The sequence below is a fragment of the Lutra lutra genome, chromosome 7, assembly GCF_902655055.1.
Source record: "Lutra lutra chromosome 7, mLutLut1.2, whole genome shotgun sequence".
Classification (NCBI taxonomy): Eukaryota; Metazoa; Chordata; class Mammalia; order Carnivora; family Mustelidae; genus Lutra; species Lutra lutra.
Window position 1 is genome coordinate 111,771,824 of NC_062284.1, and position 17,324 is coordinate 111,789,147.

The following is a 17,324-nucleotide window of genomic DNA, read 5'->3' on the forward strand; positions in this document are numbered from 1 at the left end:
GACCCCCATGATGTGACTGCTCAAACCCACGGGCTTTGGGACTCTTTGGCTGTGGGAAGGGCTGAGAGTTCCTGCCTAGAGCCCACGGACTAAATGTCCTGTAATGAAGCTTTTCAGTGCAGTTGTTGGGGGGCTCAGCACTGTTCCAAGAAAGTGGGAGGGGTGAACATCTCCTTGGTCTTGGCTCCTTTTTTCCTGCCTTTCCATCTTCCTGCTCTGAGGTGTGTTAGGCCAACTCCATAGCCTTCGTGAGTCCGTCACACATCTGGCATGAGCCAGAGTACCTTCCTCATACTTCCAAGGCTGTAGCTTCAGTTTCTTAAATTCAGATGACATCACGTGTCTTAGGAAGAATTTCCTAAGAGAAAACATCATGAGAAGGGCTCTCAGGCCTTTGGAGGCCAAGCTTTTGTTACGGACTGCAATATATGAACATTTAGTAACTACATTTATTTATTTATTTTCATTATTATTATTATTAGCAACATATAATGTATTATTTGTTTCCGGGGTACAGTCTGTGATTCATCAGCCTTGCATAATACACAGCACTCACCCCAACTAGTAACTATGTGAGCAGGTAACCCAAGCATGTATGTCTGGACTCTGAGTTCCTGACAGATATTAAGAGTGAATTCAGAAAGCAATTAGCTTCAGGGAGTCACCAGATTGTACTGATATTATCACCAAAAGCCTAGAGTACAAACATACACACACCCAGTGCCACCATCTTCTGGGAAGCATTTATTCCCGACCATGACCTCAGAGCGGACCAGCTGCAACTGACATTCATCTCCTCTTCCCAAGTTCAAATGTCAGCCTCTCATCATAGGAACTATCGTGAGACCCTTCATGAGCTTGTAAGGAAGTTCCTGTTGTACTCTGTACATGACCAGCAGTATTTTGTCCTCATCCTTAGGAAGCCTCCTGTAGTATACTCTCCTTGAAGGTTTATGCTGAAATGGCCAACTTTTAAAAAATCTGATCACCAGTAAGGCATGAAATATGGAAGTCCCAATTCCCAGGCAGAAATATGGAATATAATTAGCAGAAGCCTCAGTTACAATGGCAATATTCTAGATTTGAGCCCTGTCTCTACCACTTCCTAACCATGTGACCTTAGGAAATTTGCCTGTTATAGCTTCAATTTTTTCCTCCTCTATAAGGTAGAGATAACAGGTTTTTTTTTGAAGCTTAAAGGCGAGGTTAGTACTCTGGACTCTGAAAGTTAAAAGAGAGAAAAATCCATAAACCAGCCTGGCATATAGTAGGTGCTCAATAAATGCCAGTGTCCTTCTTACCCAAACCACTCTTTCCCTTCCATTTGCTTTGGGAGAACTAGGACCCATGCCTGAAGGATTTTATGAATTCATATAGCCAAGAGAAACAGATTAAACCCATGGGTTTAGGCATTGGGAAAAATTATTTAGTCTGACTCAAAAACCATTAGTCTGGGGGGGGAAAATCAACCCTTAGTCTGTAGGGTAAGTAAAAATGAAGAATGGGTTTCCCATTGTAGTACCTGTTTTCTCTTTCCTTAAGTGATGCTTCACCTACTTTCATTAAATAGCGTCATCCCTGATGGGCTCACTGAAGACTCAGTGGGGACGTATTAGTGTCTGTACCTGCAGTCTAGTTTTTATGTCTTTCTTCTGAAAACTTGGGACTTGACTGTTATGGGTGAGTGTTGTCTTGAACAGGGATATAATCTAAAAATAACTCCAGAACTGCTAACTGAAACACAGGCTGGACACCCCCATTCTGAAAAGGGTCCTTGGTGGCTCCTTTGGGGAAGTCAGTCTAGCAAGAACCTAGGGATGAGGAGATGCCTTAGGCCACACTGTTCAGTTCTGAAAGTCCGTGGCTGGTGGCCGGAACTGCCTGGGAGGGAAACGGAGATGTCATTATCTGCCCAGCCGGCTGGTTCTGCTCATTGCTGGAGGCCAGACCCACGGCTATCTTGATCTTGGTAGCAGCGCCTGTTTAGGAAACTTGGAGATAAGTGGGGAAGGGCAGCATCGCGGTGATTGCCAAGCAACATGAGGAGCCATTTTATAGGGTTTTTTATAATTTTTATAATTTATAATACTTTTATAATTTATAAAAATTTTATAATTTTTATAATTTTATAGGGTCAGCGTGAAAGATTTTCTTCTGTTAGGCAGCCAGGTTCCCCTGGAGAAGCAGAGAGGCTAGACCAGACAGAGCCATCATTGGTGGTTGGGATAATGGCTTCTGCTTCCAGTCCTGCCAGTGTCTTGCTAAGAAACTTTGGATGGATTTCTTCAGGTGCCAAGTCAAAGTCAGGGACAGTTTAAAATCATCTGATGAGACATAGCACAAAATTCCATTGGTCTGCTTTTAATAAACTTCCCAGCAGGAAAAGTGGTTAGAAACGAGCCCCTGGTGTTCTTGGCCTGATGTTTCCTAGTTAAGCCTTGTTTCTGGGGAGACATTTGCAGGTGTCCTTACAGGCCAACTTGGCCTCTTCATCCTGTCAGCCCCAGAACCCAGCTGAAACCCAGGAGGAGGTGACTGTCCATTGTCTGTTAGGCTCTGAGCCGAGGTCAGTGTTGCTTGCCCCGAAGGGGTCCAGCTCAAGTGCTCTGCTCTGCATCTGCAGCAGCGAGGGGAGGAGGTAACAGCCAGGGCACTGAACTGCCAGTGCCAAGAAGCCAAGAGATGGGAACGTCGCCTATACCTGCCTCTCCCTTGTGTGTGTCATCCTCAGCAGTGGGTGACCAGCCGGCAGATGCGCTTCGAAGGTGGATTTCAGGGCCGTTGTAACAAGCTGGTGGACGGCTGCTACTCCTTCTGGCAGGCGGGGCTCCTGCCCCTGCTGCACCGCGCGCTGCACGCTCAAGGTGAGCCCGGGGGGCTGCTGGCAGGGGCCCAGCGATGTCCCGCGGCTGTTCCTTAAGTCAGGAGGCCGGCATGCTTTTTCAGGGGGGGCAGAAATGATCTCTGTCTACCTGGAGTGCAGATGCCCGGCTTGGGACCTCCTGCCTTAGGCATGCACAGAGCAGGACTCAATTCCAGGGTTCAGCTGCGTCACGATGGCTGCTTCAGATTGGCTATGGCCAGGAGTTAGGTGCATGTCCTGGGCCCCAGGGGGATTGCCACCTCCACTGGGTGTGAAGCCACAGTTTCCAGGGCAGAGTTCTGCCATCAGTCAGACTGGAACTGAAAACCCATGCTGTGCACATTGCGGTCACAACAGTAACCAAACAGGCACTTGCAGAAAGGGGCAGAGATACAGAGTCTGTGCAGAAAAGATCCTGTGTCTGACCAGCTTTGTTGAGGCCGCCATTAGAAATATCTTAAATTCATTGACGTGTCCTAAATGCAAGTTTGTCCTGCCCCTCCTCCACCTGGATTGGAGAGACCTGTGTTTGTTTCTGTGACATCTCAAATGGGACTGCCGAACCAAAGCACTCAGAGAGCAAGCGAAACTTCTGGGAGCCTTCCTTTATTAGTCTTGAAATCTCGGGTTGCCTGCAGACTCCCAGATCAGCTTTCTTATTAATTTTATGTGAGAGCAGGGTGTTTCTGGGGAAACCAGGGAGAGGGGAAGTCATGGCTGCCCGGCTGGGTCCTGATCTATTCTTGGAGTGAGATCCCTTGGCCCAGAGGGAAGGTTTTCTTTGGACTTAGTAGTTGGGTAATTAGTTGCTCAAATGTGGAAGATGAGATTCTTTGCTACTGCCTTGCCATGTGCCTTTTTATCTTCTTTGGCTCATCTTTCTGAGCCCCCTTTTCTTTACTTTCTTCATTTCATTTGAGTTGTAGCCACTTTGGATACAGACTTGAAGAAAGCACCACCTCTCCCCATCCTCCCCATTCTCCCAGTCATAGTCTGTCCTGAGATTCCTTGCCTGGGGCCCCTGGGCTTCTGATCTCGGGGCATTAAAAATTATCATTCTCCTGACTTGAGCCTGCACTGTCTCTGGCTTGACGGCTGGAATAGAGAAGCCAAGAAATCCCCGAGAGTCCAATGTTCTCAAAGCAAAAGTTGCCTGGGGTTTTAATGATTTCTTTATCTGGAACTGGTGAGGTGAAGCCCCTGGTAAAATGGGCAGCCTTTCACAGACCTGCCCCTGGCCGTGATGCCGTTGCAGGAGCATTCGGGAGAGCTGCTACAGGAGCGCCACCTGCCAGTATAGGTGGCGGGGGGTGGGGTGGGGATGGGGTCCTGCTGACATTTTGTTTATTGTAGCACCTGCTCTGGAGGCCTGATCACACTCAGAGCTTTGCCTGTAGCAGAGGTTGCCACAACCCAACCACTCATGAAAAGGTTAATAGGGGCTAAGCAGTTAAGCGTATGCCTTTGGCTCAGGTCATGATGTTGGGTCCTGGGATCGAGGCCCACCCTGGGCTCCTCGCTCAGCAGGGAGTCTGCTTCTCCCTCTCCCTCCACTGCTCCTCGCCACTTGCTCTCTCTCTTTCTCCAACAAATAAAATCTTTTTTTTTTTTTTTTTTAAAAAAAGGTTAATAGTTAAGGCCTTGCAGCTTTTTTGCTGCCTGAGAGAGGAGACCCAAGTTGGGCTTGAAGCTCACCCATGTCTCAGCAACAGTGAGAAAGGAAGAAGGGAAGTGTCTCGAGCAGGAGGCATAATACTGACATTGGGAGTCAAAAGGAGACGATGGGTAAAAAGATATTCATAATATACTATGATCAAAGATTTCAAAGCAGCGTGTATATAATTCAATTTTTTTTTTAAGAGAGAGAGAGAGAGTGCAAATGAGGGGCAGGGGGAGAGGGAAAGAGAGAATCTGAAGCAAGCTCCATACTCAGTAAGGAGCCTGATGCGGCACTCGAGCTCACAACCCTGAGATCATGACCTGAGCTGAAATCAAGAGTTGGATGCTTAACTGACTGAGCCAGCCGGGTGCCCCATAATTCCATTTTTAGTGAAGAGTTGACTCTAAAAAATTACTAGAAGGTATCTGGGTTGTGAAATGACAAGTGATACTTGTTTCCTTTCTTATTTGTATCTTCTGATTTTCTGCAATTAATTTATATTTCTTGCATAAAGAAAAGTTATTTTACCAAAGAATAGAAATTCTATAAGCAAAACAAGAAAGAAGGTGGGAAAAATTATTTACGACAAATGAGAAAGGGCTAATTTCTTTGAGAGACTCTTACAAATCACTAAGAAATAGCTGACCCTCCCTGAAACCCAGGCAGAGGATCTGAACAGGGAGATTCAGAACAGTCAGGAAAGGAGCTCCTGGTGGTGTTGCTTTTGCTACTGTTCCCCCCCCCCTCCTGGCGGGTGACCAAGACTTGCTCAACCTGGGACTCATCAGAGTCCTTCACACGGATTTTCTCGTTTGAGCCTCAGAACAATGTCATGAAATAGGTAGTCTTGTCACCCCCATTTTACAGAGGAGGAAACAAAGAACAGTAAGGCTAAGTGACTTGTTCTCTGATACCGGATCGCCATCTACCACGGTGTAGCTGCCACAGGTGTATAAATGGAACAAAAAGATATAGTGAAAGATGTGCAAATCAAATCAGTGAGACACTGGTCGCTTTTACTGTCAGATTGTCAGAGATGAGAAAACATGGTGCCAGTGTTAGGGAGAGTGTGGGAAAACGGGCAGTTTTGAGTGTGGGTATAAATAGCTGTATCGGTTTTTGGAGGGTCATTTGGAGACTTGTTTAAATTACTTAAACCGGGCTAGTGCATGGTCAGGAATTTACCTGCAGAGATATTAGCAAAGGAATGGCGAACAACCCAACCACTCATGAAAAGGTTAATAGGGGCTAAGCAGTTAAGCGTATGCCTTTGGCTCAGGTCATGATGTTGGGTCCTGGGATCGAGGCCCACCCTGGGCTCCTCGCTCAGCAGGGAGTCTGCTTCTCCCTCTCCCTCCGATGCTCCTCGCCACTCGCTCTCTCTCTTTCTCCAACAAATAAAATCTTTTTTTTCTAAAAAAAAAGGTTAATAGTTAAATGTATTACGATTTCTCCATACCATGGTTACATGCAATGGGCTCCTATGGAAAACTCTCCAGAACCCAACATGAAGTGTAAAAGGTTTGGTCTGTGTGCACATGGGCTGACAGCCCCACAGCTTTTCCTGGAGGTGAGCAAAACCCCTTTAACAATGGGCACTTTTGGGAGACGGATGGGAGTTGAAGGGAGGGAGACTCATGTACTGAAATTGTTTTTCTTCTGTACCATACCTGCTTTTTCCCTAACATGTTCATTCCTACTTTTATCTCAGCAAACAACCCAGTACACTTTAAAGGTGATGATCCTCTTGCTAGTTAAAGAGGTAACAAGGGGCCGACCCCTAGTGACGCACATATCCAGTCCCACCTCCCTGGCTCCACGCTGCTGTATGGGTGTAGAACACAGTGGTTGACTAGAAGAACAAATTATTAAGACTTTTAAAATATAAAATGCTGACCAAATTGGAGTTCTTTGGTTTCTATGGAGCCGTAGGAAACCGGCAGGCCCATGAGCAGTTATGGTGGCTTGAATGTTCTCAGAGGCATGCTGCAGGCCTGTTTCTGTCCACCTGCGGAGTTGAGCTGCATGTCGCTGTGCCTGTCAGTTTCCGTTTGGGAACACTTTTGGAAAGGAATCTTTGAGATGAAAAATGACATGGTGATGGGGATTCATAATGTGAGGGAGAGGTATGGAGGATTGAGAAGGCTGATTCCAAGCCCGTCAGCACCCTGTTGTGATGTCCACCTTCGTCTGTGATTTTGTGTGCTGCCGTGCAAATTCCAGGATTCTGGGAAGCTCCTTGTCGGGCTTGTGAACTTTGAGCTTGCAGACTTCAGTAATACAGCATTTAATGGACCTACTCTGTAATCTGTCTAATAGTAAACATAGCAGTTTCATTTCAGATTCCAATTTTGGTGATAGGTTAGCACTTACCTTAATATAATAGTCTTTTACTTCTTATAGAATAAAGGTGTATTTTGTACAGATGCTTAGTGCAGTTATTCTGAACTTTAATGCATTTGCTTTTTAAAAAAATAAGAGCTTTCTTGAGATATAATTCACATAACCATAGAATTCACTTATTTAAAATATAGAATTCAGTGATTTTTAGTGACATCACAAGAGTTGGCCAGCCATGACCATAATCAGTTTTAGAATTTTCATCACCTCCCCAAAGTCCCTGTAGCTATTAAATATGCTTCTTTAAAGAAGAAATCACAAAGGAAAAAACAATAGTATGATTATAGCGTAGAAAAATGTATGCCTCTAGTGTTAAATGGAAAACACAAAATACAAAATTATAATAACTACACAGAAAAATGCATAGAAACAAAAAATGACTGAAAAAGAAAAATTAGTTTTTAATTGCTATTTACAGACTGAGTGCTATCTTTGTAGTAGCCCAGGGATCAAGGTATAAAATTAACCAAGGATTGAATGCATGTGTGTAGTTTTTAAAAACCAGTTCCCATGTAAGTGCTTCTGGAAACTTCCATCTGTTGGCAGTCTGTCTCTCCTCCCCACCTGATAACTGTATGGCGCACAGAATTCTCTGACCATACAGATTCAGCTTCAGAGTGTAGAAGCCTGGTTGCTTGTTCCTAGTTTAGTATTATTACCAGAATTGCCAGTTTTTGCTTCTGCTACCATATGAGATGTCGCAAGAATCCTGGCACTTACTAGTAATGCTGCTTAGGAAAAGTTTTTGAGCCAAGAGAAAAGTTGGAGGACGCCCTTTGGAGATAGATGAAGTTCAGGCTGAGAAAAGAGAAGGAACAGACAGACATCACCCCTGTTGAGAATTCTCTTAGCCAGAGTCGGAGATGTGCTAGAGGAAGTGTCTTAAGGAGCCCAGAGTAGTTTAGGGCGCCTGGCTGGTGTAGTTGGTTAAGTGACCCAACTCTTGGTTTTGGCTCAGGTCGTGATCTCAGGGTTGTGGGATCGAGCCCCGTGTCGGCCTCCACATTCAGCACAGTTTGCTTGGGACTTTCTCTCCTCCCTCTGACCCTCCTCCCCGCCCCAAATAAAGAAAATCTTGAAAAAAGAAGAAGAGTAGGGACTTGTGGACTGAGTCCGGGGGCAGTATCAGTGTCGATCTGCAAGGCGGAAGCAGCTGGCTCACACCTTCACGGATGTGGTCTCAGACCCGCATCCACTCTGTGCTGCTGCTCTGACTGGAGTCAAAGGTCAGGAGAAGGGACATATCGCAGGACTTGGGTGAAGGTGTTGAGTGTCCTGAGAATGCAATTTTCAGAATTCGTCCAGGAAGAACAGAGGGGAAAACTTGACTGTCCCCAGTGGGTAATAAAGTACAAAGACTGTCCTTGACGCTGGCGGTGTCCCGGGCCTGGGCCGGTGCTGATCCTCTGCCTTTCTGCAGGAGACCCTGCCCTCAGCATGAGCCACTGGATGTTTCATCAGCAGGCCCTGCAGGAGTACATCCTCATGTGCTGCCAATGCCCCGCGGGGGGGCTTCTGGATAAACCTGGCAAGTGAGTGCCTTCTCTCAGGGGAGGGGGCCATGGGGAAGGGAGGGAGGGTGTGCCACTCAGGCCTACCCAGGGCTCTGCAGAGGGCAGCAGCTACTGACCTTTAAGAGTCCGGTATCCGGGGGTGCCTGGGTGGCTCGGTGTGTTAAAGCCTCTGCCTTCGGCTCGGGTCGTGATCCCAGGGTCCTGGGATCGAGCCCCATGTCGGGCTCTCTGCTCGCAGGGAGCCTGCTTCCTCCTCTCTCTCTCTCTCTCTCTCTGCCTGTCTCTCTGCCTACTTGTGATCTCTGTCTGTCAAGTGAATGGATAAAATCTTAAAAAAAAAAAAAAAAAGAGTCCGGTATCTGGGGGTGGGGTGTGGGGAGTCCCTTTGCGTCCAGCTGCTTAGTCGTGGTGGGGGCACCCCCTTCCAGTGCCATCCTGGCATCCTCAGTGCCCATCCTTTCCCCATGCTTATGTGACCCCCCCCCCCAGGTAAGTCATACAGATTGCTGGTGCGTAGCTTTTCTTTCCTCCCCCACTTTTTTTTTTTTTTAAACCAAACTGATCTAAATAGAACAGGCTACAGGATTTTAAAACCCTTGAGTGTCGTAAACAGAAATTATAATCACAACTATTGCCACATACACTGGATATCTTTAGGCACCACAGTCAAAGCAAAGGGAAATCAGATAAATCCTGTCCCTGTGGCTACTGGGCTTGGACACACCCTGCCCCTGCTGACAAGCTGGGGAAGGCCCAGCTCCGGGTTGGTCTCGAGCAGTTGATCAGGAAGAACGTGGCCCGTTTCCAGGCATTTTGGTAGTCTTTCAGAGAGGTATATTAACTTAGCACCAGCACCACCCTGGAGAGCCCTTTCTAGAAGACCAGAAGGAAGAAGAAGAGGAGGGACCCCGGAGGGGCCAAGCCCTCAGGGACAGTTCCCGCTGTGGGCCAGGGCGGAAGGACGGGGCTTTGAGAAAGGCTGCCAGGTGGCAGTGGGACGTGGGGGTGCATCCTGGGTCTGGATCTCTTGTGGGAGGCTGCGCCTGCGGGATCTGTGGGGAGCAGAGGAGCCCCTGCTCAGAGGGCTTATCCTCACCTTGTCCTTGCAGGTCTCGGGACTTCTACCACACCTGCTACTGCCTGAGTGGCCTGTCCATAGCCCAGCACTTTGGCAGTGGAGCCATGTTGCACGATGTGGTCCTGGGAGTGCCGGAAAATGCCCTGGTAAGGTGGGATGGCGGATGTGATACCTCTCCTGCACAGGGTCCCCAGGACGGGGCTTACCAAGAGAGCAGAGCACCGCTCTTGCCGTGCAGAATCCTCTGTGCATATCCTGTGCGCGGGCCTGCGAGCACACTGTCCCCTCAGACCCTCCTGGATTCACACCTTCCCGGAGGAGCTTGTGACTGAGGAGGAAGCTACCAAAAGGCAAACTCAGGCTTCCAGGTCGGGGGGTGGGGTCCAGTCTGCCACAGAGGATCTGTGCCTTTACCCCCTGCCTCAGGACCCAAACCTCTTAACCATTAGTTCCTCAAAGGGAGCTGCTCAGAGGCAGTAAGTTTCTGGAACCTGCAGCCACGCAGCGCTGGCGCATGGCCTGCTGTCTTCTGGAGCCCTCAACTGGCATAGCCGCTCTCCCGAGACGCTTCCAGACTTCCTCTAAACGAGGCCTCCCTGAAATGCACCTCCACAGTGCCCTGTTTGTGCCCTCCCCCGCACCCAGCACAATTTGTAATGTGTGTGTTTAACTCGTTTTTGTCTGCTGCCTCCCCACAACCGTCAGCCCCACGAGGGCTGGAAGTTCAGCCCACCTCCAGCCCTAGAGCAGCCCGGCCACAATGAAACACCCCTGAGCCCAGACCTGAGCCTGGGATGTGACTCCAGCTTACACTGTCCACAGCTGACAAATAATGGGGTCCATGCAGACGGTCACAAAATAGCTCCCATAGAAGGAACACAGATGGCCAGGCGATAGACGGAAAGACGCTCAACCTCACTGATAAGCAGAGCAAATCGGGAGTAACCACCACTCAGCTTTTTCAAGTCTTAACAGTTTTTTCCATATTTGCCTCCCACACAACCCTTTTCCCTTTGTCTCGCTACCCACCTCCCCAGCGTCACCTTGTCCTCAGTTTGATACTTGTCTTGCCAGCCGGTGGTGGTGTGCCATCTCCGGCAACAGCACAGAGAGGGTGTGCTTTTGTGCCATTTAGAGCACGACCTGCCGCCCGTGTCCCGTGCGCTGCTTCTCTTGCCGACCCTGTGCTTGGACATTTATCTGCGTTCATGTGCTGCTCTGGTGTATCCATTGTTAACAACTCTGCGGTATTCCTGGGTGCAAACGGACTGCAATTTTCCTTCTGTTGGTTAACATCGAGATGGTTCCAGTTCGTGCTGTTGCAGACAGACTCGCCGTGTACTTTTCTTGTGTTAGTTTCTCTAGGGGAGATTCGCTGGGTTGAAGAGAACACGCGCTTCACCTTCACTAGACAGCGCCTCCCGCGCCCCCCTCGGGGTTGTTACACTCGATGCTCACGCAGAACTCAGGGGAGTCGCGCTGTTGTCCAACTTCTCCGTTCTGCCGTTTGACACGTGGGAAGTGGTACCTCGGTTTTATTTCTGCGTTTCCCTGATTACTACTACCCTTTACAGATGCTCATTGACCATTTGTGTTATATCTTCCGTGACTTGGCTGCCGGCTGCTTGCTTTCTTGCTGATTTGTGATTTTAATTGTTTGCCCTTTTCTCATACATTTGTTGGCGTTCTCTGTGTGTTGATAGTAATCCTCTGTCGGTGGTATGTATGTAGAGTCTCTTCCAGTTCGTGACTTGTCTTTTCACTTTTCGTGGTTTTTTTTTTCTTGCTCTTGAAAAGGAGATTTTTAATTTTATAGTGAACAATTTTATTGCCTTTTCGGTTTTTGAGGGTGTGGAGGGGAGGGATACTTAAGAAATCTTTCCCTACCCTGAGGTCATACTTATATTTTCTTCCAAACAGTCTAAAGTTTTGCCTTTCCCTCTAGATTTTTAATTTTCTTGGAATTGATTTTTGTCTGTTGGATATAATTTTCTCTTTTTCCCATGTGGATGAACAGTTGACCAGCCCCACTACTAACTGAAGTTTACAACTGTCCTACTGATGTGTATCCCGTACGTCACGTACTCGAGTTTCTGTATCCGAGGTGACTCTGTTCTGTTCCTTTGGTCTGTTTGCCTTACTGCACTGTCTTAAGCAAATCTTAAATGCAGGTAGGCAAGTCCCATCCACTTTGTTCTTTTTACTCGAAATTGCCTTCCTATTCTTTGCTTTTTGCTTTTTCCTGTGGATTTTAGGATCAGCTTATCAAGTCCCACAAAAAAAATATAATGGAATTTTTATGGGAATTTGCATTGGACTTAAGATCAACAGGAGAGAACTGACTTCTGAGGCTTTTCCATTTGTGAACATGGTTTTTCAGATTATCTTACACGTCCTTCAGTGGTGTTTTATCATTTTCTCCATAAAAGACTAGCACATCTTTTGTTAGACTTATGCCTAGGAAATTTATAGCTTTTGTGTCTGTTGTGATTGGATTTTTCTTCCTTTATATTTTGTAACTGGTTGTTACTAAAGTACAGAAATGATATTTATATTTTAATTTTGTATCTAGCCACCTTGCTAAACTTACTTAGTAGTTGTAATAGCTTGTAGAATCTCTTAGATTTTCTACTTAGAATGTGGTATTATTTTATTTTATTTTTTATTTTTATTTTTTTATGTTGGTTTCTTTCTTTCTTTTTTTTTTTAAAGATTTTATTTATTTATTTGACAGACAGAGATCACAAGCAGGCAGAGAGGCAGGCAGAGAGAGGAGGAAGCAGGCTCCCTGCTGAGCAGAGAGCCTGATGTGGGGCTCGATCCCAGGACTCTGAGATCATGACCTGAGCCGAAGGCAGCGGCTTAACCCACTGAGCCACCCAGGCGCCCCAAATGTGGTATTATTTTAAAATGAGGACAGTTTTGCCTTTTTCTTTCTGGTTCTTTTTTTTTTTTTTTTTTTAAGATACTTATTAGAGTGTAAGTAGGAGGAGAGTACAAGTAGGGGGAGGGGCACAAGGAGAGGAAGAGAGAAAATTCTCAAGTAGACTCTGACATGGGGCTCCATCCCATGACCCTGAAATCCCAACTTGAGCTGAAACCAAGAGTTGGACATTCAACCAACTGAGCCACCCAGGCACCTCTTTCTCTCTGATTCTTAAGAGTTTTATTTCTTTTTTCTGCCTTGAGATACTGTCTAAGGTCCCCATAGAGTGCTGACTGGAGACAGTCATGGGGGTGCTCCTATCTTGCTTCTGGTTGTAATGGGAAGGCGTTTATAATTTCACCATTATGTAGGATCCTTACTGTTTTTTTTTTTTTTAAGATTTTATTTATTTATTTGAGAGAGAGAGCACAAGCAGATGGATGGGCAGAGGGAAGGGGAGGCTCTCTGCTGAGCAGGCAGCCTGATGTGGGGTTGGACCCCAGGAGCCTGGGATCATGACCTGAGCTGAAGGCAGACCTTAATGACTGAGCCACCCAGGCACCCCTGAGGGTTTTGACAAACACTTCCTATCTGGTTAAGGATGTTACCTACCTTCACTTCCTGGTTTGCTAGGTTGTTGTTTTGTTTCAATCATAATCTAATATTAAATTTTATTGAGTGCTTTTTCTGCACCTGATTTTCTCCTTTAATCAAATATGCTGTTAATAAATGTTCTAATGATAACCTTACATTCCCAGGATCAGCCCTTCTTGGTCATAGGACAGTGTGTGTGTGTGTGTGTGTGTGCGTGTGTGTGTGTTGTGTATTTAATACATTGCTAGATTCAGTTTGCTAGTATTTTTTTGGCCAGTATTTTTATTTAGGACTTTTTGCAAGATACTCAAAAGAAAAACTGATCTAAAAATTTTGTTTTATTGTATTGCTTTTTCCAGTTTATATTTCAGGATACTATCATAGCCTCATAAAATTAGATGGGTATCTTCTCTCCCTCTCATACCCCCCCATCTTTTTTTTTTTAAGTCTTTGAGGACACTTGTACAGGTTAGAGATGATCTGTTTCTTGTAGGTTGATAGCACTTGCTTGAAGAGCCATCAAGGCCTGGTATCCTGGGGCAAGAACAATGGTAGCAGAATAAGCAGTTGTTTTATTGATTTAATTTATTCATATGTTTTAAAGAGCTTCTTGAGTAAATTTTGAAAATTATATTGCTCTATAGAGTTATTGAGATTATCTGTACTTTTATATGCTTTGGCATAAAATCGCTCATAGTATTCTCTCTTAGAAGTTTTAAAACCTCGGGGCACCTGGATGCTCAGGCATTGAGCATCGAACTTTTTGATTTTGGCTCAGGTCATGATCTCAGGTGATGAGATCAAGCCCTGTGAGGGGCTCTGGACTCAAGGTGCAGTCTGTTTGGGACTCTTTCCCTCTCCTTCTTCCTTCCTGCCCCACTCACTCTCACTCTCTAAAATAAACAAGTAAAATGTTAAAAAATAAGCTTTTAAACCTCTCCTGCAGTTCTGTTCCTTTCTTCATTCTCCCCAAATGGAAGAGTCCTGAATACTGGCCCCCAGCTGTACTCTGTCTTAGACCCAAAGTTTCTGTTGGGTTTCTGTGAGGGAGTGGAATAATATAAAAGAATTTAAATATGGCCTGACACATTTACTGCATCATAGGGTTGTGTTCCTTTTTCAGCATTACAAATGTAAATACATGATGATTATTTTAATAATTGGAATATATATAAAAGTACAATTAAGAAAATTTAAAACAATCACATCACTATTCCTATTTGGGTGTTGTGTCCGACTTCTGCCTATAAATCACATCTATGAGCACATCTTCGAAAAGTTTAGGATAACGTGCATACTGTTTTCCTCCATGAGCATTTGCCCATCATTACATATTTTGAAAGCATGTTTTTAAATGACTACATAGTAGTCCTTTGTGTCCCACGTAGTGTTCAATGTTTATACTAATACCTTGTCTTTGGACATCAGGGCCTTGTGGGTGGATCTCCCCGGTGTCTCTGATGAGTCCTCCTTCTGATAAATGCTTACAAGTGCATTGAATTTAATGGCTTCAAGGCTGTGCCCATTCCCAGGGACCACCGGGGCTGCTAACTGGCCTCTGTCCTTCTCTTTGCAGCAGCCCACTCACCCTGTGTACAATATCGGACCAGATAAGGTGATCCAGGCCACCATGCACTTTCTGCAGAAGCCAGTCCCCGGCTTTGAAGAGCGAGAGGACGAGGCACCAGCACAGCCCGCCACCGCCTAGAAGACAAGGCTCCCATGGCTCTCTGCTCACCCACCTCCCCGGTCAGACCAAGGTGTATACATTTTGATACCACATTCTGTGCTGCATAAGCCTTGGCCACTATGGGGCTGTGGTCCTTTGTCCTTTTCTGTCAAACAAAACAAAACTGATGGCTCTGGGTTTGGAGAACATAGTGGCGTGGTTTTTTAAAAAGTCTTTCCACCTCTGTCAAACCAAAAATCTGTCAGTCCGCGTGGCACCTGAACCTGGCTCTGGCCTGGCCTGGGTTGTTGGGAAGTGATGCGCCCTGGGCAGAAGCAGCCCTCGCCACCAGCTCTCCAGCCTGGACAGTGGTACTGAAACGAACGGCATCTATGAGTCACTGCTGCCTCCCCCCCCACATTGTCCCCATACGCCACCTTTACGTCACCAGGAAGGTGCCGTCCTGAGGGTGGAAATAAATGCTCTGTGCCAAGGGGGAGGGGGAGCTTTGGTCCCATCAGACTGAATTCTCTAGAAAAAATCATGGTGGGACTTCACTATGAGATGCCCAAGGCTGCAGGGGAAGGGAGCCGAGGGTGGGGGAGAAAGCTCTCCTTGGGTTGTGAGCTCCTGCCCCTCTGCCTGGAGAACGGAGCCACACTCTCCCCAGGGCCCCCGATGGGTGTGCAGGCGCTTTGCTTCAGCCACCCGGGTGGTGACTTCGACCCAGGAAGCCAATTATGAGTGGAAATGAACCTCTAGCTCGGTTCTGCACCCGAGGAAGCAGCCCCAATGCGCACCCCTCCCCCGCCCCATCATGTGAAAACCCCTCTCAGTGACCCTTCTGTGTGTTTCCATCTCCCATCAGACCCCCAGCCCGGCCCCCTCAGAGATGGTGTTGTCTTCTCTCATCCCAAGTATTAATGCTACTAAGTCTTTCACCTTAATTTGACTCAGGATTTATTCACGTCCTGCCCACTCTGGGCCCCAGACATAAAATGAAGTGCTCTGTGGGCTGGCTGCTGCTGAGGCCGGAGCCGAGGAACCCTGGCTGAGGCGGGTGGGGGGCCGCCCCACTTGCTCAGCCTGTCCGGGCCTCTGCGGCTCACAGGGAACCCTTTGTCAGTCAGTGGGGTGTCGAGCTGGGCCATCTGTCCACTGCTGCAGTCCCAGCACACTCCGCGTGGCTGACCTGGCCTTCGTAAGCAGCCGTGGACTGCGGGCCGGCAGGCGCTCAGAGATGCAGCATGAGGCCCTTCTCAAAAACTCCGCCCTTTGCTGCCTCTAATTCCCTATTGCATTGGCGGATTGGGCTATATGTATTACCTCCTTGAAATAATAAAAGAATGACCTTTTCAATGATGTCTCTCATTTGTGACTGGTACCAAGAAAATTCCCTCAGAACATCCAGTGCTGGGAGTAACTGAAGGCTGTTCACGGATCGCCCGTCTCCTGTGTGCAGGGTTCCAGACCCTGCGTGGGAGCAAAGACAGGCATCTGGCTTGGGCTCCACCTTTAGACACATCCTCCAGCCGAGGCCACAGTGGAACTAATGCACAGTGAGAGAAGCTCTGTCTTTCCCAATCTCCCCAGAGCAATTTGGTTTACTCCCCAGCACTCTGTACACCACGTCTCATGGTCTGTCTGTGTCTGTCTCCTCCCTCTGACTCTGGGCAGGGGCTGTGCTCCGAGTCCTAAGGCAAGCACTCAGCAACAGGTGGGGGTAGTCATCCTGACCAGGGGCAGGGGGCAGCCACAAGAACAGGAACAGGCCAGAGTCCTGCAGTCACCTGGCTTTCCTCCAGGGGTGAGGAGAGGGTGCCCTCCTCTCGGAATATAATCCCTGTCCCTGTGCTGTCATTGCCCTGGTAACAGCTTGGGCTACAAAGCAGCATGGGGAGAGGCATGCTGGCCATCACCTTAAGGAAAGGTCAAACCCTCGCATGCCTGGAGCCTCACATGGTATTAGCGGTTGGGTTGCAGTAATGGGTGTGGTTAAGAGATGGAAGGGATTGCTCGGGTGTGAGCTGGCTTTATGACACCCAGGCAGGAGGGTGTGTGCTGGCCCAGGGGTAGGTGAAGTGTGCCTCCCAGAGAAGAGAGGGTCGTTTGCTGGCACTCTTATCTCTGGGCTTTACACTGGCATAATCACGAGACTCCCTGCTCCCAGTTGGGTCTGGAGGATTTCCTGACTTTGACAGCATTCAAGTGAGTGCTGGACAGAAATTCTCAAATGTATCATGCGGCTCCTTAAGTAGAAGGCACTGATGTTGCATTCAACGTGGGGTCCATCAGTAAAGAAATACAAAGCTACCACAGATGTCTGTATCCAGATGGGCTCCAGCTTTCCCCTTGGATGCATTTCAGACCCACCTTGAGCCCCATATAAGTCAGGCAGCCTGCTAGATTCTCCTGTGAGCAGAAGGGGAGCCTCCTAGATAAGCAGACTTCCCTGGAAAAACAGTACAAGCCAACCATATTCCTACACTGCCTTCTCTTCGTGTCATCGTTTCTGAGTTAGAAACCACCCATCAGATTCTGGCCACTGTGTTGGGAGCAGGGCAGTCCTATTCTTGATGAAGAAGGCTCCTTCTCATGAAGACTTCACACAAAAGCATAT

General features: G+C 47.3%; 1 protein-coding gene across 1 annotated transcript in view; it reads left to right on the forward strand.

The window, feature by feature from the left end:
- Positions 1 to 16,063, forward strand: part of FNTB (farnesyltransferase, CAAX box, beta) — a 65,632-nt gene extending 49,569 nt beyond the window's left edge. The window contains exons 9-12 of the mRNA XM_047735490.1: positions 2,732 to 2,864; positions 8,344 to 8,455; positions 9,547 to 9,661; positions 14,612 to 16,063. Coding sequence (XP_047591446.1) covers positions 2,732 to 2,864; positions 8,344 to 8,455; positions 9,547 to 9,661; positions 14,612 to 14,743 — 492 coding nt within the window. The 3' untranslated portion in view covers positions 14,744 to 16,063. The remainder of the gene's footprint in view (positions 1 to 2,731; positions 2,865 to 8,343; positions 8,456 to 9,546; positions 9,662 to 14,611) is intronic.
- Positions 16,064 to 17,324: the final 1,261 nt, after the last annotated feature.